General features: G+C 60.0%; 1 protein-coding gene and 2 long non-coding RNA genes across 3 annotated transcripts in view; 1 reads left to right on the forward strand and 2 right to left on the reverse strand.

The window, feature by feature from the left end:
- LOC121102402 overlaps positions 1 to 3,140 on the reverse strand; it is a 4,982-nt gene extending 1,842 nt beyond the window's left edge. The window contains exons 1-2 of the long non-coding RNA XR_005834495.1: positions 2,973 to 3,140; positions 1,313 to 1,404 (exon numbers count right to left, since the gene is read on the reverse strand). This is a non-coding gene — a long non-coding RNA (uncharacterized LOC121102402). The remainder of the gene's footprint in view (positions 1 to 1,312; positions 1,405 to 2,972) is intronic.
- An 837-nt stretch (positions 3,141 to 3,977) lies between these two features.
- On the forward strand, positions 3,978 to 10,437 carry LOC121102533. The gene is made up of 3 exons (XR_005834607.1): positions 3,978 to 4,109; positions 4,952 to 5,161; positions 9,172 to 10,437. It is a non-coding gene; the product is annotated as an uncharacterized LOC121102533 (long non-coding RNA).
- Positions 10,438 to 12,295: 1,858 nt separating this feature from the next.
- The window catches only part of ZSWIM4 (zinc finger SWIM-type containing 4), a 19,914-nt gene continuing 10,984 nt past the window's right edge, over positions 12,296 to 21,225 (reverse strand). The window contains exons 10-14 of the mRNA XM_040629212.1: positions 20,748 to 20,883; positions 17,781 to 17,935; positions 16,319 to 16,482; positions 14,700 to 14,781; positions 12,296 to 14,305 (exon numbers count right to left, since the gene is read on the reverse strand). Of these exons, the coding sequence (XP_040485146.1) occupies positions 13,446 to 14,305; positions 14,700 to 14,781; positions 16,319 to 16,482; positions 17,781 to 17,935; positions 20,748 to 20,883 (1,397 nt within the window). The 3' untranslated portion in view covers positions 12,296 to 13,445. The remainder of the gene's footprint in view (positions 14,306 to 14,699; positions 14,782 to 16,318; positions 16,483 to 17,780; positions 17,936 to 20,747; positions 20,884 to 21,225) is intronic.

Here is a 21,225-nt window from a genome sequence, read left to right on the forward strand (position 1 = left end):
GGGGGGGGGGGGGGGGGGGGGGGAGGGGCTGGGGAGGCGGGGTGTGCGGAGGGCGGGTCCCAGGCCTCGGGTCCCCCTCTTTGTTCCCCGCCGCCCTAGCCTCGCGTCCGAGGTCCCCCCTCATCCTCATCCCCCCCCCCCGCTCCTCCCGGCGGTGGCCGCGCTGTCCCCCATCTGTGCGCCGGTGCCCTCGGTGCTCACGGGCTCTCGGGTTCCGGGCGGGAGGGGGGTGGGACCCTGCTCCGCGCCTTGGGGACCCCCGGGTCCCAGCGGAGTGAGGGGTGGGAGGGGGAGACGGCCCCTCGTCGGCCCCGCCTGCCACCGCCATTGTTTACCCGTCGGCTGCCTCCTAGGAAACTTAACCCGCCCGCGGTAATTTTATTTGGGAACTTCGGCCAGTTGCCATAGCAACCCCCAGTGACGTCAGAGGGGCTGGGGCCCGAAATCCCCGGGAAAGGGGGGATGGGATTACGGGGGAGACCCCCAGGAGGGCCTCTCCTTAACTCTGCGCCTGCCGGGCCCCAGTCAGAGGGGAGAAGGCAGCCAGATGTGACACCTCTTGGGCGCCCCCATTCTGGCGCGGTGCCAAGTGAGGGTGGCAGGCCAGGCCCTGATGTCATCCGGTGCTGGGTGGGTGGTGAGTCAGTCCTCGGGTGGGGGCTGGGCCAGGCCTGGGGGCTATTCCTGTCTGACTCACCCCTCCAGTGCCCCGGAGCAACACCCAGACCCTGCCCTAGGGATTTCAGGCGCCAGGCTGGGGGGTCCCCACAGGTCCCTGGGGCCTCTGCTTCTCTGAACTCTAGATGGGTAGGCAAGGGCTTTCCTGGTGCTCCCACGCGGGTCTAGGGGGCTGAATGGAAGAGTTAGCGGCCAGTGAATTGGGGCCACCTCATAATGTCCTTCTCCGGATGTGGGGAATGGCCGGAGCCCCAGTGAGGGGGCAGGTGGTGGGATCCCTGCTCACTCCATAACACCGCCTGTCACCAGGGCGATGGGAGGCAGGGGCCCTGACTGGCAAGGAGGAGCGCTCGCGCCAGGGGGGCTGGGCTGGGAGGAGCCACCCTAACCACAGTGACGTGGGACTTCCTCGGCAGGGCCTGTTTGATGTCTCTGTATGCAGTGTTGCCATGGGGCCCGGCAGGCAGCCCTGCCTGTGAGCTGGGGTGACCTACTGGCCCAGGCGGCTGGGTCTGTCAGGGTCCCTTGACCCAGCACCCCCATCCCAGGCCTACAAGACTGCCTAGACCTGGTACACCTCTGCGCACGTGCTTATCCAACTTGGACCCCACCCCAGGGACCTTTCTCATCTCACCTCAGAGCGTTGTGATAACTGCAAACTGCACATTTTCGAGATAAAGAAACTGAGGTTCAAAGAGGTGTGATTACTTGGCCGAAGATATTCAGCTAGAAAGTTGGGGAGCAAGCATTTGAAAGTCAGTTCTTCTTCCATTCTGCTCCCCTCCTCCCTCCATCACACTGGTCTCCTCATTGTTCCTTAAATCCCCCAGGCATGTTTCTGCCTCAGGACGTTTGCACAGGCCGTTCCCTCCACCTAGGACTTTTCCTCCAGATGTCTGCATGGCTCCTCCTTCATCTCCTAACAGTCATTGTTCAAATGTCACCTCCTCCTCATGCAGCCTTTCCTGACCTGGCCCCCACCACTCCATCCTTCTGTTCTCCCTTAGCACCTAGTACCCAACACGCAGTATATCTTTATACCTATCCGGTTTTGTGTGTGTATATTTCCCCTACAGATGTCAGCCCCATGAGGGCAAAGATTTTCTTCTGGCTCGTTCTCTGCTGTGTCCCTGGGCCCAGAACAGTGCCTGGCACACAGCAGGCACTCAATGAATGTTTGAAGAATAAACAAATGGGTGTGTGTGTAATCCCTGTGCCACTTGACCACTTAACCTGGCCTCACCCTGGCCCTGGCCCCCAACCCCTCCCTGTCATGACAAAGGATCGGCTGGCCAGTTTGGAGAGCTCCTATCCCTGTTGGCTGCTGTCCCTGGGTAAATTGGCTAGCCCAGGACCAGGGCATGTGGGGCGAACGTCGGGGGATCCAGAGGGAGGGCTGGTGGCACTGGGAGGTCCCGCCAAGCTTGTGCTGAGGGCTGCTTAGTGAGCTGGGGTGGTCTGAGCCCTGTGCAGGCAATGGCTTATACAGGTAACCCTGGAGGACAGCATGGAGGAGGCATTTCTTCTAAATGTGTGCCCAACTGGATTACTGACAGGAGAGGGATGGTTCTGGATGGGAGGTCTTGTTCTGGGGTCCAAAGGAAGCATTCTGGAGGGGCAGCATAGGGGGGGTGCCCCCTTGTAATTTGGTCACTTTCTATATCTGCAATGACAAGCCTGTGTTTGTCTCCACAGGGAGACCCTGGACCCTGAGAACTCCATTCCCCTGTTTGTAGCTGCTCAGGAGGCCATGTGGCAAGTACCCCACCCCTCTCTGGGCCCCGCCCTGAGTCGGGGAATTCTATGCCACCCCAAATCTTCCCCCAGGGCCCCACAGGCTGCTCTGCCCCCTCCTGCCCCAACCTGCCAGATCCTGCAGCTTGGGCCAGCCTGCCCCTTGGGCCCCACAGAGAAGAAAGACCCAGAACCCCCCAGGCTGGGTCCCATGGGATGGTAGCTAGGTGTGGCTTCCACCCGCCTCTCCCCATTCCCACTAAGATCCAAGGTGGGAGGCTGCTGAGCTGAACCGAGGAAATGGAGGACTCTGGAGGAATTCTGGGGTGCAAGGTGACCCAGAGGCATCCAGCAGCCCCTCTCGTCCCCTGCCTGGGCCTGCTGCTGGGCTCCCCACTCCCCAGCATTACTCCTATTGCCCAGGAGGAGGGTGGTGAAGAATCTGACCCCCAGCCCTAATGATATGACTTCAGAAATTTGGGGAGTGGGTGGAGAAAAACAGTCCTCTAAAGCAATGCCCACACAGGTCTGAGAAGGGTCCTTTGGCTCCAGAAACCCACCTGCTGTGGTGGTGGTGGTGGTGGTGGTGGTCTGGCGGCCATAGGCTCCTGTCCCATCTTGTAGAGGGCAAAGTGGCAGTCAGGCATGCCCAAGGAGGCTGTCTTGGCGGCAGAGGGCACCCCGCCCCTCCTTTGCTTAGTTTTGTTCCTGGCCCCCCACCTGGGCACAAGGCCAGGCCCCAAGGCAGGGCCCCGTCCTGGGGAACAATGCAGCCGTGTTTCTCCGGGTGGAGGGGAGGTCGGTGGAGGATGTGGTGGGACAGACGCAGGCAGGGAAGGAGGGAGGAATCCAGGGAGGGACTCTATCCCAGGGATACTCTAGGAGCTGGGGAGTTTCCCAGAGCCCCTGGGTAGGTGGGGGGCGGGGATGCTGGGAAGCCAAAGTGGGGAGGGAACCTTGATCCAGGGACCACCTGGACTGGGGGCAGAGTCTTCAATAGCAGCAGGAGAGGGTTGGGTGGGATAAAAGAAGGGACTTCCTGGGGTTGAAGAAGGCACGGTGGAAGAACTGGGGATTGGTTTTTGGCAGGAACCCAGAATACCCAGGCCCATGCCCTCCCAGGGAAGGGTACACAGTAGCGGTATGTCCTCGGTCTGGCGCCACCCCCCCCCCATCTTCCTTGCCCTTGCCCACAGCCTCCTGGGTTTCTTTTCCTGCTCAGGGGCAGGACTTTGCCAAGAGGGGTTTGGCGGTGCGAGGGGGGATTAGGACCCCTGCTTTTGTCCTCCCTCCCGCAGGGAGAGCCTTCGCTTAAAATCTGGGGCTGCTTCCAGAGTCCAGGACTGGGAGGGGGAAGCCGGGCTGGCTTTGGGGCCCCAGGTAGAGTCGGGACAAGGAGGGAGAAAGTTGGGGCTGAGTTGGGGGACCGGAGAGAGAAAGTGGGGGCGGACCGGCTCCGGGGGCACATGACGGCGGCGCCCGCCCCGCCCCGCGCCCGCCCCCTGTCCGGCCAGGGGGGAGGAGACGGGAAGGTTTTAAAAGCGATTCGGCCCCGCGGCGGGCCGGCCAGTTGAGTGGGATGGAGCGCGGCCGGCGACCGACCCCGGCCCGTCTCTGGCCCGCCGCCCGCCCACGTCTCCGCCGCCGGGCCCCGGGCGGCGGCCGGAGCCCCGAGTGCCGGCTCCCCTCCCCCGCGGGTGAGTCGGGGAGGGAACCGGGAGGGAGGCGGCGGCGCCGCGGCGGCGGCGGCGGCAACTTTTCCGCGCCGGACTCGTGGGCGGAGTGGGGGTGCGCCCAGCGGGTCCCCAGCCCTTCGCGAGGGGGAGGGCGCCGCCCCGCCGCCGGTGGCTGGGGGGCAGCGGGGATCGTGCATCTGGCGGCTGCGGCGGCGGCGGCAGAGTCCCGGGGCGCCCCCTACGGAGCGGGGGAAGGGCGGCCCAACCTTTACCCGCTCCCCGGGAGCCCACTGGGGACCCCTAGCCACTCCCCCCACCGGAGACGCATGAGACCCATGGGAGTGTGGTGGGGAGGGCAGGTCCCACAGAGACTGGGGCAGGTCAAGGTGGGCAGGGAGTCAGCGGCAGGGTGGGAAGGGGGAGGGCATATGCCGGGCTTGGGGTTAGGAGGGATGGATATACAAGGTGCCTGGGCTCCTGGGGTGCCTATCTGGCCTTTGGTGGGGATGGGGCGGAGGAGTGGGTGGGGGTCTCCCAGAGTTCCATGGATGGCGGGTGACAGTGGTTCAAGTTCTCCACATGTCAGCCAATGAGTGGAGGGGAGGCCTTCCACTGAGGAGTTGGAGTGGGGGCCCAGTATTGTGGGTCCCAGCTTGGTGGAGATTGGGTGACCCCTCTCCTCCCTCCTGGCTCCTCTTGGCCCAGGAGAGAAGCGCTCATTTAGGGTTGCTTAGGAAGGGGGTCCCGGGTTTGGGAGATTCCTGGAGGGCTGACTCCCCAGCCCTGTGTAGCAGCAGTCCTCATGCCCTTGGGCTGCGGAAGGGTGGAAGGGCCCAGACTAAAACCTGAACCTTGCATTCTAGCCCCACACTGACCTCTGACCCCAGCACTGGACTTGACCGCCACCAAAGCCCCCAGCCCTACACTGACTTGCCTATCCAGCCCAGCCAGGCCCAGCCCGACCCCGTGGCCTCCTGAATGCCTTGAAGGTGCAGTTGGCTCTCTGTCACCTGCCCCCTCCCTGCCTCAGCCCTAACCAGCTGCCCGCTCATGATGACGGGTGTTGTATGAGGGTAAGGCTGGGGGTGTGTGGGACCCCTGGCATGAAGGGTGTCCTCTGGCAGCCCTGCCCATGCCAGCCAGAGCTGGAGGGCAGTACCCAACAGGTGCCCGGGCTTAGAGGCGAGGTGATGTGGGACACACCCTGTCCTCTCGCCCACGCACCCTGCCCGGGCCAGCCCGTGCGCATGTGTTCACACGCTGCCGTCCTGGGAAGGCACGGGCCCTGGGGCCTGGTGCCAGCTCTGTCTTGGCTCCCAGAAGGGCACCCATTGGCCTCTGCCCTTGCAGGATGTCCTCTGGGAGCTCCTTCAAGACCCCAACTGGCAGGCCTCGTCTGTGGGCCTAAGAGGGGGCCCTAAAATAGCTGCTGGCCTGGCCCAGGGCTGGCACGCGGAGCACATGCGTGACAGGGCGTGTCCAGGGGGTCGGGCCTGTCTGTGCTGGCCCGGCCTCCAAGTCTCCGCAGACCCTTGCTCACTGGAGAGAAACAGCGGAGGCGGACACTCCAGGGGTCCTCCCAGGGACCCCTGTACCCACCGCTGCCTGTTGTAAGTGGAGGCCAGATGTTTGGTGCAGGCCGCAGCTGCTGGGCAGAACCCCGTCCCATCTGCAGTCTCAGGGTAACTGGCCCTATGCTCAGGGTGGGTAGAGTGGGGCGACCTGCTTGCTGTGGGCCCAGGTGGGGGTTCCTCTGGTATACCGTTAGACATTTTTCAGAGTGTGCCCTTCGCCTTAGGAAGCTGAGTGGAGGGGGGGTCTGTTTGCCGTGACGAATACCACCAGGAACCTTGGGTGGTCTTAAGAAAACACCTTTCCCGCCCCGCACTGGGCTGGCTGGCCAGCCCCTTCCCATTTGGATACACTTTCTGCCAGGAGCAGTCCTGGCTTTTCCTTAGATTTGCTGCCTGACCCTGGGCCTGGCTCTGAATTCCTGTGGGCCTCGGTTTCTCCATCTGTAAATGGGGAGCGTCGGCAAGCAAGCAGAGAGAAGCGCACTTCCCCTCCCTGTGGCAGGCCCTTGCCTTCAGATCCCTTGTGGGGTGCTCTGGCCACCTTCCCTCCTGCCTTTGGGTGTCCTGGGTGGACAAGGAGGTGTGTCTGGAGAAGGCTGGTCACCTAGGGAGGACATACATGGAGGGCAGCGGGCGTGGGCGTGTGGGAATCCTTGGGCAGAGAAGGACGCCGCCATGCTGGGCACGGCTGAGTCATGCTCCAGCGGCGCCTTGCCCCAGGGTGCTGGAGCTGGCGCCACCCTGGGTGTGGTCACTGAGCTGTGGCCCTGGGCAGAGCAGGCCTGGGTGGTCTGGGATGGGGGGCCTGGGTGGTGAGCGGCCAGGAAGCTGACTTCTGCACCTCTAAGACCCTTGGCCTTCCCCTGGCCTGGGTCTGGCATCACCATCCAGGACTGTGGTCATCCACACCCTTAGAATGCCTCGGGGATCCTGGGGGCCTTGAGCCTTGGGTCTGGCAATTTTGTGGGTGCTGAAGGAGGACAGGACCCCGAAGCCAGCGATTTGCCTTGAGGCTAGCGGCCCCCCAAAATGCAGGCCAGGCCTGGGACGGGGACCTGTGAGGACAAGGCAAAGGGTGAACATGGCAGAAGAGTGTGCCCCTCAGTTAAGGGCTCCCAGTGTGGACGTTAGGGGGCCCCTGGGAATTCTGTGACTGACCGTAGGGGGATTAAAGTTTAAGGCCGGGGTTGGAGTTTGGTGTGGTGTGGCCAGGCGCAATGGGGGCTGGGATATGACTTGCATGGTTCCCCTATTTATAACAAGTGATTCAGTCCTCACTTACTCACCCCTTCCTGGGCCTGCCCCCTCCCCCCAGCCCTGGGTGGGCAGCGGGGGCCCACCCACTTGCCACCGTCCTGCCCTTCTCCACCCAGGTGCCAGCCTCTGAGGGCTGCCCATCGGGCCAGTTGTTATGGTCGCTGTGCTGGGGTAATGGATGGGGGGCCGGTGGTCAGGCGGCACTTGGCTGGGCAGCCCAGGTTGGCGGCTGGCTCTGGGCCCGGCCCAGGGAGCCTCTGCGGAGAGTCTAGGCCCATTAGGCAAAGCGTTAGTGACAGGCTGGGAGGGCGGGCGGTGGCGGGCAGGGCGGGGCCTGTAGCCCTTGGTATTTTCCGATCCCAGCTGCTCCGAGAGGGTGGAAAGTATTTGGGGACCAGGCTTGGGGGCGGTGGTGGTGGCGCCCCCGGCGGAAGCGGCCCCTGATTCATTCTTGGAGCATGGGGTTGGGGGGGTGGCAGTCCGCCTGCCTGCTTCTGTCTGATGCCTCCACGCCCTGTCTGCAGAGCCTACCCCAGCGCACATACATACGTACATACGTACATCGGTGTGGCTTGGGGCCTGCTCTGCTCCCTCGGCCCAGGGGCCCATCTTCTCCCCACGCCTCCAGCTGCCAAGAACTTGGCCTTCCCTGGACACCACCTCCTGTGAGCCCCGAGAGGCACACCATTGGTAACGGGGGTCCTGGCTCCTGGGCACCTGCGTGGCAGTGCCCCATCCATGAGAGACCCAGGCCTTTTGTGCCTTTGGGGATGGGGAGTGGCCTTGGCCCCAGCCCGGGGCTTTGTGCAGGGGAAACCCCACAGGAAACGGGCCTGGCCAAATGGCCGCCCTTCCCGTTCTCGTCCCTGGGACACGAATGTGCTGTCTCACTTCCGGAGGCGGCCCAGGGAGGCTGGCCGCCCTGCAGGGCCTTGTCTGCTCCCGGTTGGTGCCCCCAGACCCTGAGGGGACAGGGTTGGGCTGGGGCCTGCTGGGAAAGCGGGTGGCCAGTGTCTGTGTGTGTGCGTACGGGAGGGGTCAGGGAACAGAGCAGGACATCTGTCTCCACCTGTCTCCCAGTGGTGGGTGCCACCAGCTCTGGGTACTCGGGTCCCACCAGTGTTTGGAATCCTCATTTCCACCATCTTTTCTGTTTCTGCCTGATGACGACAGCCCAGCCCCATCCTGATTACACATTATCACTTCTGAGATCCTTACCACGGCATTATCCCTGCTTTGCGAATGGGGAAAGGGAGGCCCAGAGAGGTTGAGTGACTTTCTAGGAGTCACCCAGCTACGAAGGTACAGAGCCAGGGTTCAGATCTGCCCAAACTGGCTCCAGGGTTGGGGTGTCCTAGCCACAGGGCTCTTGCCATTAAGGAGATCTCCATTTACTGAACATAGGGGCGGCCTCCTGGGCTTGTGACCATGCAGCTCACAGGATCTCTCCCCTGCTTAGAACGACCTGAAGCTTGGATTAATGCTCTGCTGTCAGCGTCTTGACATTCTTAACTTGTGAAGAAGGGGCCCCACAATTTCATTTTGCACTGATTCCTGAAAATTCTGGAAGGTGGTCCTGGTGCTGGGCACTTGCTGAATGACATACACACTCTCGGTGAAATATGCAGTTGAGGCCCTTGGCTCTGTTTTACAGATGGGGAAACTGAGGCTTGGAGGGCATTCGGGAAACTGCTGAGTGGGGATCACCTTGAGCCTGGGTCTGGTGCTCTGGGGTTGTGTGTGCCCAAGGGGAGAGCTGGACACCCACTGCCGGCATCCGCTCTGGTGGGGTACAGGCTGAGCCTGGCCACTGAGGAGACAGGGCCACAGGGGGGAGGCCCCGGTGGTTTCCTCCTGCCCTTCAGGCTTCTAGGAAGTGGCGCCAGCTGGGGTGAGATCACTTCCTCACCCGCCTGCCCGCCACCCCCTCGACTTCCTCTCCTCATGGCCCCATTTAGCCCGTCCAGGGCTCGCTGGTGGGGGGGCGGGAAAAGGGGGGGACCTGGCTCTGGGAGTCCCTGCAGCCTCCTTGGCCCAAAGGGATCCTTTGGGCATCTCTACCTCTGGGACTGAGGGCAGGGCTGCGGCGGGGGCGTCCGGCCTGATGGTAGAGCATTCTCTTTGGCTGCTGCTACGTGTGGGGTTCTAGAAGGGCTTCCCTCAGTGGGCAGCAGCAGGCGGGGACCTGGAGAACAGATGTCTTCAAATCTCATTACCTCCTTTGCTCTCTCTCTCTCTCCTCTCTCCCCCAGGTGCCAGCCGCTGGCCCCGCCCGGTGCCCCCCCACCCCTGTGCCATGGCCGGCTGGGGTTCCTGGGGATGGGATTTGCTGCCTGTCACAAATCACATTGCCAGGGATTTCCAACCGACCCTGAGCCCTGCCTCTGGGGCTGCCGCCACCGCCGCCACTGCTGAGGACACTGCCCAGGGACGGGGACGGGGGCGGGGTTGGGTGGCAGAGAGGCCCCTGCCGTCTGCATCTGGCCTGGGGAGCAGGGCTTAGCTGCTTGTGAGCAGAGTCCACACCAAGTCGTGTTCACAGTGGCTAAGTTCCGCCCCCCGGGACCCCGCCTCCTCGGGCTCTGCCGCTTCGCCTGCCTGTGCCACTGCCTGGGCCTCCCTGGGCTCTGCCTCCCGTGCCTACTGAGCTGAAACACAGTTGATTTGTGCAGACTGGCTCAGTTCAGCAGGAACAGGAGTCGAGCCCCCTTGGAGCGTGTGGCGCCTGCCTTCCTTGGGTGGGCTGATGCTTGGGGGAAAAAGACCCAGACCCATGTCTGGAGGAGGGACTTGGGGAGGGATGTAGCCTGGAATGGGGTAGGTGGGCCCAGCTGTCTGCTGCAGGCGCCTACCCCCAACTCTGTACTTGGGGAGGGCCGCCCCCCCGCACAGTCCTGCCTATAGCTGGGTTGTACTCCTGGGGAGAACGGGCAGGTAGGTAGTTGGCCCTTCCATGAAAAAGGGAAAACCTGTGTCTGCACACCCCTGCCACCGACAACCCTCCCAGCCTGGAGCCTTGGCCCTTCCTCTCCCAAGCCTGGTGGGGCATAGGCCAGGCCTGTACCTTCCCAGCAGCCAGTTACTCAAGAGGAAGCTGCCTTGGGCCCCCAGACCGTTAAATGCCAACTCCAGCTTCCGGAACCAGGCCGGCCTGACCTGAGTGTGCCTGGCCCCTTCTCACTGAGCCCTGCAGCTTCCTAACTCAGGGGGAGGAGCCGTGACACCCTCCTGGCACCTGGGGCGGGGAGCAAGGTTCCTGTGAGCCCAGAAAGAACACAAACGGGCCTTTTCAGTCCTCGGATGGTCCCAAGGTGTCCAAGAGTTGAGACTGTCCAGTATCGGATGGGATGGGGCTCTTTTTGGAGGAAGACGGGGGAAAGAGAGAGAAGCCCCCTAGGGTGTCAGGGCTGGCCTGGCATACCTTTCCCAACCATGGTAGGGGCGGACATGAGCTTGGGGCAGGGTCTGTGTTGTGTTTCTCCTGTTGTCCAATTAAATAAAAGCTGCCCCCTGCCTCAGTCCTGAAGGTCTGAGTTTGTGGTCTACTCTTCACTCCCATCCCTGCAGTTTTGGCTTTTTGGGTGGGGAGGGTTGATGGCCCTGAATTTACTGTCCCTGCACCCTGAGCTCCTGACCTCATAGGATCTTCATCCCTGTCCCACCTGTTCTGAGGAAGGCCACAATTTAGTCACATGGACAGAGAAAGCTGGAAAGGTGACCTTGAGGGGTGTCCTGGGATTAGGGCGTGACCCTGAGGGAAACCCTGATTTTCAGGGCTAATGCAATGACAGGGAGCACTGTTCTGGGAAGGACTTAGGTGGGCTCATCATGAGGAACGCTCCAAGCCCAGGGCATTGACATGAGTGTGCCTGGCCCCAGTGGAGGGGGGATTGAACCCAACCTTCAGGTGACCCTGAAGGAAACACTGGGCATTCAGAGATAACAGGGACCTGAGGGTCTTGAGCTAGTGATATTGGGGGTGGACATAAGGGACGCTCAGGCCTCAGGGAAGGTTTGGGGTGCTGGTATCTGAGAATGCCGGCAGGGAATTTGGGCTTGAGGTGTTCATGTGTCACGAAGGAATCCCCGGGCCCAAGGGGGAGCTGAGGGGCACGGTAAGGAGGCGGGGGTGCGAGGCAAGTCCGAGGACAGCATCTGCAGGCAGCTGAGCCTACAGGGCGAAGGAAACGCCAGGCACTCCGGGACCGCCACCTCTACCCAAGCAGGCCTCCAGGCGGCGCAAAGGAGCACGCCGGCCAGCTGGAGTCCGCTGGCACAGACCTGCGGGAACAGGAGAGGCGAAGCGGGGCGGGAGATGGGTCCGTCTCCAATTGGTCCTCTTTGGCGGAGGGCGTCGCCACGAGCCAATCGCTGTGCCCAGCGCTGCCGATACTCCGCCCACGACTGCGCGCGCCGCCTAGGCGCCCTCTAGCGGCCAGCCCCACCCAGCACAGCGCTGTGCCCCGCCCCTCCGGGAAACTTGTCCTCGCCTGCCCCGGCCCTGACAGTGACCCAGACACACTTTGTTCATCCATCTGTCACTCTCCAAAGACAGGCAGATCCCAAGGGAGGTCCTGCTTCTCAGGGAGCCAGCAACTGAGGACCTTCTTTGCAGTCCCCCAGACCACACCGCTCCCTCTATTTGGGGACTGGAGAGTCTCCTCTGCGGCGTAGGAGTCCAGGGCCGCACCCGGGCCGCGCCCCTTACTGACCACGCCCACCCTCCTTTCTCGCCAACGTCGGAGCCCGCCCACCAAAGCCTAGCCCAAGCCCAGGATTCCCATCTTCGGGAGGGTGTTTGGGGGTGGGTTTGGGGAGGGTGTGTCTTCCCCACCCAGGTGCACCCAGCACTTGACACGGCCCCCGTACTCAGCAACTTGGGAGACAAGTATCCCCAGTAGCGGTGTCTGGAGCCAGGACACCCCCTAGTGGCCATTCCCAGCAGTGCAAGGGCCATGCAGCTGAGCTGGGCAGGGTCCGCGGCTCCAGCCTGGAGCCTAGTACGGATTACAGCTCTGCCTCTTCCTAAAACGGGTACCCTTTCCTTTAGCTTTGGAACCCCAGTTTTCTCGTCTGTAAAATGGGAAGGATATTCCTCCCGACTCGTACGGCCATTGGGACAGGCGTTGTAACAGGTGACAGGTATAAAGCACTCCTCTTGGGGTTTGCCCTCTCTGCTAGTATCTACACTAGAGCCACTGGGTGAAACCAGCAGTCTGCTCCCCTTCCACCCCTCGCTTCAAGTTGTGCCCCAAGCAGCCAAGGCTGGAGATTTTCTGTGGAGGGACCAGGGAGCCCTGGTGGGGGGGAGGGGACACACCTCAGTCTCAAAAGCTGTGTTCGATATTAAAAAAAAAAAAAAAAGGAAAAAGGAAATACAATATACCGTTCAATAAATAGAAAAAAAGTTACAAAATGACATGATTTTGTCCTTAATTACAAGAGAAGAAAAGACAGAGGAGGGTGATCGGGGCGGGACACTCCCTCCTCCTCCCTGGGCCAAGGTGGGGCAAGGGAGACCCAAGAGAGACAGCAGCTGAGATTCAGAGCCACAAATAGAAAGGCGAAATAGAGGGAAATATGGAAAGGGAGAGTAAGATGAAGGGGTGGAGCAGGGACATGGAGGAGGAGAAAGGCAGAGCCAGAGCCAGAGCCAGAAAACGTCAAGATGCCAACCACTCTCCTTTCCAGATCTGGGGTGGGGGTCCCTGGCTCTCCTGGGCTTGTCTCCCCCAACCCCAGGGTTGGAGGACAGCATGAGCCTGGCTCAGTTCCTGAGTTGTATGTCCAGTGACTAGCAGGTAGGGGGGAGGGACAGTAGTGACCCCTCAAGCCCGCCCTGGGATCCTGGCATCCTCGGAAATGGGAGTCCTGGCTGGACGGGGGGTGAGGTATGTGACTGAGGCCTGAGGCCTCCTTAAATCCTTCAGTGGGGATGAGCCATCGCGGTCCCAGCCGGGCAGCCTGGCGCAGGCATAGGGCTGCGGAATGGGGCCCCTGAGGCAGTGACAGGAGGGTATAAAAGGAGATTTAGACCCCTAACACAAGTCCCCTGGACACCCAGAGTGGGGCGTGGGGAGGGTCTGCTACATTGACTTTAAGAGCCAGTTTATGGAAAGTCCTGCCTTGCAGCCCCCACCTCCACCCCCAGTCCAAGCCAGACCTGTGAGTTTGGGGAAGGAGAGCTTGCCTATTGCTTTTGGGGTGCCCAAGGCGGGGGTCATACCAGCTGCCCAAGCACACACCCCCTTCCAGGCCTCTGGGTGGTGGTATGGCTTCGGATCCTTGCGTCTCGCACACTCGCTCGCACACTCCTAGGCACGCATGTGGCAGGACGTCCCCCCCCCCACGTCCCCCCTCCAGCAGGGCTTGGGGGGAGGGCAGGCAAGACTACCTAGCTCCAGTCGGGCTCCTTCCCTGACTTAATACTGAAATGCCACATGGGCCTCCAGTGTTGAGGCCCCTGATGGAGAGCTGGTGCCGCAGAAGCAGGGGCAAGGGGGTCCCCGCCACCGCCCGCCGCCCCTCAGCCAAAGCGCTCCCGCACCAAGAGCATGAGCTTCTTCTTGCCCTTGTAGGTCTGTTTGAGGTTCTCCAAGAACTGGGCGAATTGCAGGTGCCCATCAGGCGCCAGCAGGAAGGTCTCACGGGCCTGGCCCAGGAACTCGATGAAGTCGCCGTAGTGCCGCGGGCTGATGTGCGTGAGGCGGGAGTGGCTGGTGGCGATGTAGGCCGCCACCGCGGCATCCAGGAGCTGGCAGAGCGGTGCCCGGTCGGCGCCCAGGGGCTTGGCGGCCCGGCGGGCCCCCAGGGGCCCCAGGCCAGGTGCTGAGAGGGTCCAGCGGCGCAGGATGTCAGAGAGCATGGGGGCACAGTGGATGCTGCGGATGATGAGGGGGACGATGGCGGACAGCTCGTGGCGGCCCAGCGAGTGGCTGAGCGAGCAGGCCCAGAGCACGTCATTGACGGCGGGGTGGCTGTCCTGGTTGAAGGCGATGCTGAGCTGTGCCAGGGCCAGTGTGGCCAGTTTGTAGGCCCGCAGCGGTAGGCCGCGGTGCTCCATGTAGCGGGCCACGGTGAAGAGGTGAGCGTGGCCCAGGCCGCCGGCCGCGGCGTCCAGCACGATCTGGTAGGCGGCCTCGAAGGCCGCGTGGTTCTTCTCACAAAGGGTGAGGGCGGGCAGGGCACAGTTCTGCGGGTCTTTCATGGCGCACTGCAAGGCCAGGGTGCGCGCACAGGCCCAGAGCTCCTCCCGCCGGGGTGCGTCCAGCTGCAGCCGCGACAGCGTGGCATGCGTGGTGCCCGTCACCGCCACGATGGTGGCGGCCTCCACCGGTGTGAATAAGGAGTACCAGTTCTGCATGATATTCATCAGGGCTTGTGGGCCTGGGGGAGGCAAGAAGGCAAAGCTGGCCAGGAAGAAGGGCAGGGACAACACGGGTGGGCAGGGGTTTGCCCTCAGGCCGCCAACCCCACCCGCCAGGGCTGAAGACACAAGCCCTCTGCTTCTAGCCCGAGCCTGACAGAAACTGCACTTCACCTTCCAAAGGAGCAGGGGGCGGCCGGACTGGGTGGGAAGTGTGTGTGGGGGGCTACGCTTCGGGGCTCCTGTCCCTTCTCCAAGCCACTTCAGCCTGGCCAGCTTCCAGGCCTTTGTCCAGCTCTATACCCCCAACTCGCCTCCCCAGCAGCGTAGCCCTGAGCTCGGGCTAGAGCCACGGCAAAGGCTCTGCTTCTCGCCGCACACGGCGAGGGGTAGCAGGCTCACTCAGGGACTCACCGATCTCTGTGGCACAGCCCACCAGCCACCGCACCATCTCCCGCCGCCTCCAGGTCATGGTGTTCAGGGTCATCCGCATCACCTGCGGCATGTGGGGCGGAGAAGATCACCCAAAACCTCGCGCTGGCCTACCCAGGGGATCGGGGATCCTGAGGGGCCCGGGACACTGGGGCGTTAAGTGCTAAATCGGCGGTGAGCCACGTGTTCTGGACAAGTGGCCTCACCTACCTGGGCCTTCAGTTTCCTCCTCTAGAAAATGGGAATTCAAAACCTCTACCTCAGGGCTCTCTTCTGAGAATTCAGTGCAAATTTTCAGGTAAAGATCTCATATGGGGGCGCCTGGGTGGCTCAGTCGGTTGAGCAGCTGCCTTCGGCTCAGGTCATGGCCTCGGGGTCCTGGGATCGAGCCCTCTGTCGGGCTCCCTGCTCCGCGGGGAGTCTGCTTCTACCTCTCCTTCTCCCTCTGCCCCTCCCGCTCGTGCTCGCTCTCTCTCAAATAAATAAAATCTTAAAAAATAAAATAAAATAAAAAATAAATTTGTTTAAAAAAAAAAGATCTCGCACAGTGTTGCTTCCAAGCGCTCGGCCCATGCCAGCCGTTGCTGTTGTTATTATTGAGGGTGTTACCCTGAGGCCCTGTGGCGCCTACCCCAGACAACAATCCAACCTGCCCCTTCTCTCTGGAAAGTTCCATGCTTCTTGTCAGCAGAGCCCCCCCCTGTGGCCCCCAAACAAAGCACTTGCCCTCCAGGCCCCACCTTCTTGGGGTCCTACTCCCCAATAAGCACCTTCCCTGCTTGCCTCTCCCCCAGGCCCCCTCCCCAGGTCCTGTCTGTTGGACTCTGCCTTCTGGAAGTTCCTAAGGAGTGGGTCACCCTCGTCTCACCTCTCCCAGACCCCCTACTATGATTCCACTTTCCCACAGGAGGTCGTTCCGGACTCATCGCCCAATTCTACCTTCTGCAGGCCCCCTTCTAGCTGGGAAGGTCCCACCCCATCCTGCAAGCCTGCCCCAAACTGTTCTCCATTCTTACTTTCCTCGGGCCACACTCTGAGGCCCCGCCCCCTCCAGGTCCCACACCCTGTAGCCGACTCCTCACCTACAGGCAGCACCCATGCTGGCCTCTGACGTGCCCCAGCAGGACAGCCTTTGCCTGAGCCCTGGGGACGGCCCCAACTCGCAGGCCCTGCCTCAAGGACTTTCAACCAGACCTGATAGGCAGAGGCGGTGTCTCACCTTCAGGCCCCTCCTCCCGGCCCCGCCCCTCACCCCCAGGCTTTCCTTCCAGGCAGGTCCCTCACAGGCTTCGCCCCCCCCCCCCCACATGGTCCCTAACAGTGGGCACCCCAGCTCCAGGCCTCACCCCAAGGCCAGCACTTGAGGCATGGCTTCTTCTCGTGGCCCACGCACTCACCTGAAGGACCTGGGACCCGTGTCCTCGTCCTCAGCCACACCCCCAGGAGGGGATGCTCACTTCAGACTCCATCACCTGAGTCCCTCATTCACAGGCCCATCCCCCACTGGGGACCCCAGGGCCTCCTTCCGGGGACCCTTCCTCCCAGGAGTGCCGCTCACGCTGAGGGCTGTCCTTGGGCAGCATCCCCCCTCTGACGCTCACCTGCAGGCCCAGTTCCAGCGCGATGCCCAGCAGCGTGGTGTCGGGAGGCGCACTGGCCGGGGTGGCCGTTTTGCAGGCGTCCTGCGCCAGCTTGAACAGCAGGGCGGGCGAGTGGATGTTCTGCTGGATGGAGCCCAGTACCGCATGCAGCCACTTGGGGTCCCCTGGGGTGGAAGGAGGGAGGGGGGCACGGTTGGCACAGCCGGCACCAGCCCCTGCTGCTGCCCGACCTGCTCGCGCAGGTCTCTCCACCAGGTGCACACGTGTGAGGAGGCAGGGGCAGCTGGCAGTGGTTCTGGGAAGATCCAGACCCCCCTTGGCACCCTGTCTCGTCTCCTCTATCCCCCCACCCGGCAGGAGAAAGCCACCAAGGGACCCCTAATTGTCAAGGGCAGTGATTCAGGACCCAGAACACCAGGGTTCAATCCCTGCCCCACCATCCACTAGCTACATGATGCCCAGCAAGTCGCTTGACCTTCCTGTGCCTCAGCTGCCCCATCTGTGAAATGGGCTATACCAACACAACGGTACTTGCCTGCCAGGCCCACGGTGAGCCCCTACTTGAGAGGTTTTCATGTGGCAAGAGCTATACAAATGTGAACTTTGATGGCTATTATCGCTGGCCCAGATCCTACAGTTCTGTCACTTCGCTCCAGCCACACGCTTCCTCTGTTCCTCAAACATACTAGGCACTGTCTAGCCACAGGGCCTTTGAACAGGCTGTTCCCTCTGCCTGGAATGCTCTCCGTGCCTGTACTGAACCCTCCCCACATTAATGGGTAAGCCCTAATCCCCAGCATGATGGTATGCAGGTGGGGACTTCAGGAGGCATTCAGCTTGGGGCGGAGTCGAGGGCAGGACGCCACGAGGGCTTGAGTGTCCTCCCAAGAAAAGGAAGAAATCAACCGGGAGCACTCCTTTCCCCGCCTTGTGAAGACACAGCAGGAGAGTGGCCCATCCGCAGGCCAGGAAGAATCCTCCCTGGGAACCCACCCTGCCGGCACCCTGACTTTGGACTCCCAGCCTCCAGAGCTGAGGAGATAAATCTGTGGTTGAAGCTGCCTGGTCTGCCAAGCTGTTAGGGCGGCTCAAGGTGCCAGGCACGCCAGACGCAGGCAATAGCTCTGCCTTCTAGGCTTAAGTGCTCGCCTGATTTTCCCCCTCCATGGCCCTTGTTACTTTCTTGCTCACTGCGTGACGTCACTAAGTGTTTGACCTTGTTTAGGGTCTGCCCATGCTCCCCGCCCCCCCATGGAACACCAGATGGCACAGGCCTTGGAACAGCATTGTTCACTCCTCAGCACCTGGGACAGTGCCTGGTCCATCCAGAAAGTGCTCAAGGAAAACTGAAATTTGGTGAAAGGATAAAAAGAGGAGGGAAGGGATGAGGGTAAGGAGGAAAGAGAAGGCAGAGGAGGACCGGGCGGGGGAGGGGGGGACAGGGGGCAGCCTCCGCCCTCACCCTTGGCAGCTGTCAGCATGGCAGAGGCCAGCTCGCACTGGCGCGTCTCCAGGTGGCCAAGGATGAACCAGCGGGGGAAGCGGTTGCTCATGATGGAGTCCAGAGGGTTGGGGTGAGGTTCTCCGGCTGGAAACGCCGTCTCCAGGACAGGCAGCCTGGTGGGGGCGGAGGGCGAGAAGCAAGCCCCTGGTGAGAGGAGGCTGGGGCCTCTAGCCTCAGCTGCAGCCCCCCTGCTTGGGCCGGCAAAGCCACGGGCACGCAGGCAGACGGAAGATGTGTGTGCCGGCTGTCCACTGGAGTACTGTTTGTGCTTAGCCCTTGGAGGTGGATTAAATCAACAACGCTCTCTTCATGCACCAAGGGCTGATAAAAATGTGAGGAGACTGTGTCCTGCTGCAGGCACCCCGTAGTCCTTCAGTCACCCCCCTTCCCGTTCTCACTCTGCTCCAGCCACTCTTCCCCTCAAGGCCCTTCACATAAACCAGGCACCGTCCTACCTCAGGGCCTTTGCATATGCTCTTCCCGCTGCCAGGAACACTCTTTCCCAGACATCCTTGCAGCTTCTCCCTCACCTCCCTCAAGGCTTTACTCAAATATTTTTCAGTGGCTTCTTCCTTGACACCCCCACATGTGAAATTCCCACTCCCAACTTCTCCCAGGCCTTCTCTGCTATAGGTCACCCCCTGACACACAACATAGTTTACCTATTAATATTTATTTAAAATAATTTATTATCTTATCTCCCTCACTAAAACTTGTCAGCTCCATGGGGGCAGGCACTTTGACTATTTTATTCACTGCTGCATTTCCCGCAGCCAGAACAATGCCCCAAACACAGTGGGCAGCCGGACAACAAAGGTTTTTGGAATGACTTTACACGCCCACTAGGGGAATATTGCTAGATGGCCCACTCTCTATATACCTATTTCATATTTAGAAAGTTCTTCCAAGTTGTTAGATGGGATCAACAGCATGCAACCGGAGGCAAGACTATTCTGGTTTCGAATATTACCAAAATTCTTGATATGTGACTTTGGACACACCTTAAACACATCTATGTGTAAAATGGGGGTAAACATGTTTATTTCTCTAGGTTGGTAAGATTACATGAGGCAGGGGCGCCCAGGGGGCTCAGTCAGTGACGCATCTGCCTTTGGCTCAGGGCACGATCTCAGGGTCCTAGGATCGAGCCCCTTGTTGGGCTCCCCACTCAGCAGGGAGTCTGCCTCTGCCCTGCTCATGCTCGCTCTCTCTCTCTCTCTCTCAAATACATAATTAAAATCTTAAAAAAAAAAAAAAGATTACATAAGGTAATCTGAGTCATGGATCTGGACCAGGGATCAGCACCGTTTTTGGTTTTGCACAGATTCGGACAGTCAATATTTTCGGCTCCCGAGATGCCCTTCAACAGATGACTGGATTAAGAAGTTGTGGTCCATATATACAATGGAATATTACTCAGCTATCAGAAAGAACGAGTTCTCAACATTTGCTACAACATGGACGGCACTGGAGGAGATAATGCTTAGTGAAATAAGTCAAGCAGAGAAAGACAACTATCATATGATTTCTCTCATCTATGGAACATAAGAACTAGAATGATCAGTAGGGGAAGAAAGGGATAAAGAAAGGGGGGGTAATCAGAAGGGGGAATGAAACATGAAAGACTATGGACTATGAGAAACAAACTGAGGGCTACAGAGGGGAGGGGGGTGGGGGAATGGGATAGACCGGTGATGGGTAGTAAGGAGGGCACATATTGCATGGTGCACTGGGTGTTATACACAACTAATGAATCATCGAGCCTTACATCGAAAACCGGGGATGTACTGTATGGTGACTAACATAATATAATAAAAAATCATTATTAATAAAAAAAAATATTGAAATGCTAAAAAAATAAAATAAAATAAAATAAAAAAATAAAAAAATAAAAATCAATCGTTAAAAAAAAAAAAAAAAAAATTTCGGCTCCCAGGAGGGCCATTTGGTCTCTGTCACAACCACTCGACTCTGCCACTGCCACACAAAAGTAGCCCAGACACTATGTAAATGAATGGCCGTGCTATGTGCCAATAAAACTTTATTGCCGGACACTGGAACTCGAGTTTCATATACTTTCCATGTGTCACAGAATATTCTTTTGATTTATTTTCAAACACTTAAAAATGTAAAAACCTGATCTGATCTCATGGGTTTAACACGTGGCAGGCCATGTCTGGCCCATGGGTTGTCCTGTGCTGGTTCCTGGCTTGGAAATCACAGCTCTTCACAGATTACTCTTTCCAAATATTCTGGAAAGATGCACCCTAAATTGCTAAGAGGTATCTCTGGATGATGGCATCAGAGACCGGGGACAGAACTCACCTTATTTGCTGGGCATGGTGTCCTACCCAGAGGGCCTTTACAAACTGCTTCTGTGTTCAGCTGCTATGTGTGAAATGATAAGGTTATTCATAGCAACATTTTTTTGGGAAAGANNNNCCGTTGTCTGTCAACTCTAAATTGGTTCTTTTCTGGTACATCCTTAAAGCAGTTCACATGCTATGTGATACAACCAAACCTTTAAGATGCCAAGTTCAGTGAAAATAAGGTGCAAGGAACAGACACAGGATGCATCGTGGGTGTAAAAGGAAGACTAGCCTTCAATTTCCAGATTACGGGTTTGCAGAAATCTTGATTGTTGGGGTATAGATAAGAAGAAAGTGGTGACACTGCTTGTCTCCAGAGAGACTTGGGTAAGTGGGGTCAGAAATGTTTGGAGAAGAGCTCTGAATTCTGTGCCATGTGGATCCCCCTCAAATTCGGAATACTACCACACATGTATATTTAAAAAGCGCAGGGCAACCCGGATGCCCGCCTGAGGGAGGTGGAATTAACCAGCTTGTGAGTTCAGGCGGGAGGATGGGGCTCTGAGGGCGACTCTCACCCTCCGATCCTGCCCAGTCCCCAGCGGCCCATTCTCACCTCATGGCCCTCAGCGCCAGGCGGTAGGCCAGGTCGGGGTCGTGGGGCAGCAGCGCGGTGAACAGGTAGCGGGCACAGGTGTGCATGGGCACGCTCTCCCGGAACAGCACCTCTCCGAAGCCGCTGAACGGACCCCCTGCAGGGGCATCCTGAGCTCAGCCCCCCGGCGAGGGCTCATCTGCACCCCTCCCCAGGTCTCCCCACACCCCAGGCTCTGAGGAGGGGACGGGCTGGCCCCAGGATAGAGTGGCTGGGGCCGGGGACTGGAGAGGTCCCGGGGGTAGGGGTGGGGGGCTGGTGCAGGGCGGAGACAGAAAAGCAAGGGAAAATCCAAAGAGGACACCCTGGACACCCCTGGGAAGGCGGCCGGACGCAGAGACAAGACGGGGCCGGAAGGTGGAGGTGGGGCTACACCGGCTCCAGGGGTGGGGCCTCTCAAGGACCAGCTCCTTGATGCTGAGGAGCGAGGGGCGGGGCC

The sequence above is a fragment of the Ursus maritimus genome, unplaced genomic scaffold (assembly GCF_017311325.1).
Source record: "Ursus maritimus isolate PB19 unplaced genomic scaffold, ASM1731132v1 scaffold_14, whole genome shotgun sequence".
NCBI classification, from domain to species: domain Eukaryota; kingdom Metazoa; phylum Chordata; class Mammalia; order Carnivora; family Ursidae; genus Ursus; species Ursus maritimus.